Source organism: Fulmarus glacialis, unplaced genomic scaffold (genome assembly GCF_000690835.1).
Source record: "Fulmarus glacialis isolate BGI_N327 unplaced genomic scaffold, ASM69083v1 scaffold21915, whole genome shotgun sequence".
In the NCBI taxonomy this organism is placed as follows: Eukaryota; Metazoa; Chordata; class Aves; order Procellariiformes; family Procellariidae; genus Fulmarus; species Fulmarus glacialis.
In genome coordinates, this window is record NW_009213914.1 from 1 (window position 1) to 443 (window position 443).

At 62.3% G+C, this 443-nt stretch overlaps 1 protein-coding gene across 1 annotated transcript in view; it reads right to left on the reverse strand.

Moving 5' to 3' along the window:
* Positions 1 to 83: 83 nt before the first annotated feature.
* Positions 84 to 443, reverse strand: part of LOC104077227 (sideroflexin-1-like) — a gene marked incomplete at its 3' end in the record, with an annotated part of 2,653 nt that continues 2,293 nt past the window's right edge. Inside the window, exon 7 of the mRNA XM_009578380.1 lies at positions 84 to 131. Within this exon, the coding sequence (XP_009576675.1) occupies positions 84 to 131 (48 nt within the window). The remainder of the gene's footprint in view (positions 132 to 443) is intronic.

The window sequence follows — 443 nt, forward strand, 5'->3', positions numbered from 1 at the left end:
ACAAGGAGCCCACACACCCCCCGCCTGCACCCCACGCCCTGCCCCACGGGAGCCACACAGGCAGGCAAGGTGCCCGTCCTTACCTTTTCTGCGGGAAGAGCGCGCAGCACAGCGGGGTGGCGAACACCAAGCTGCAAAGGAAAGACACGGAGAGGAGAAGCTGGGCTGCATAAATCACCTGCTCCCACCCATGGCCTGACCCCAGAGCAGCAAGGAGGCAGCCCAGAGCTGTGCCGGGTGTTCAGCCAGGAAAGGGGTAAGGAGATGCCCTCTGCAAGCTCCAGACCCTGCATTCAGCTCCTGAAGTGGGGCAAAGCCTGTCCCCATCAGTGCGGGGGAACACCAATGCTGAGCAGGAGCCTATGGCCGGCTTGAGAGACATCAAGATGGAGCAAAACAGCTCCCGGCCCCAGGACCTCATATCCCATCCCATCTGTCTGGGG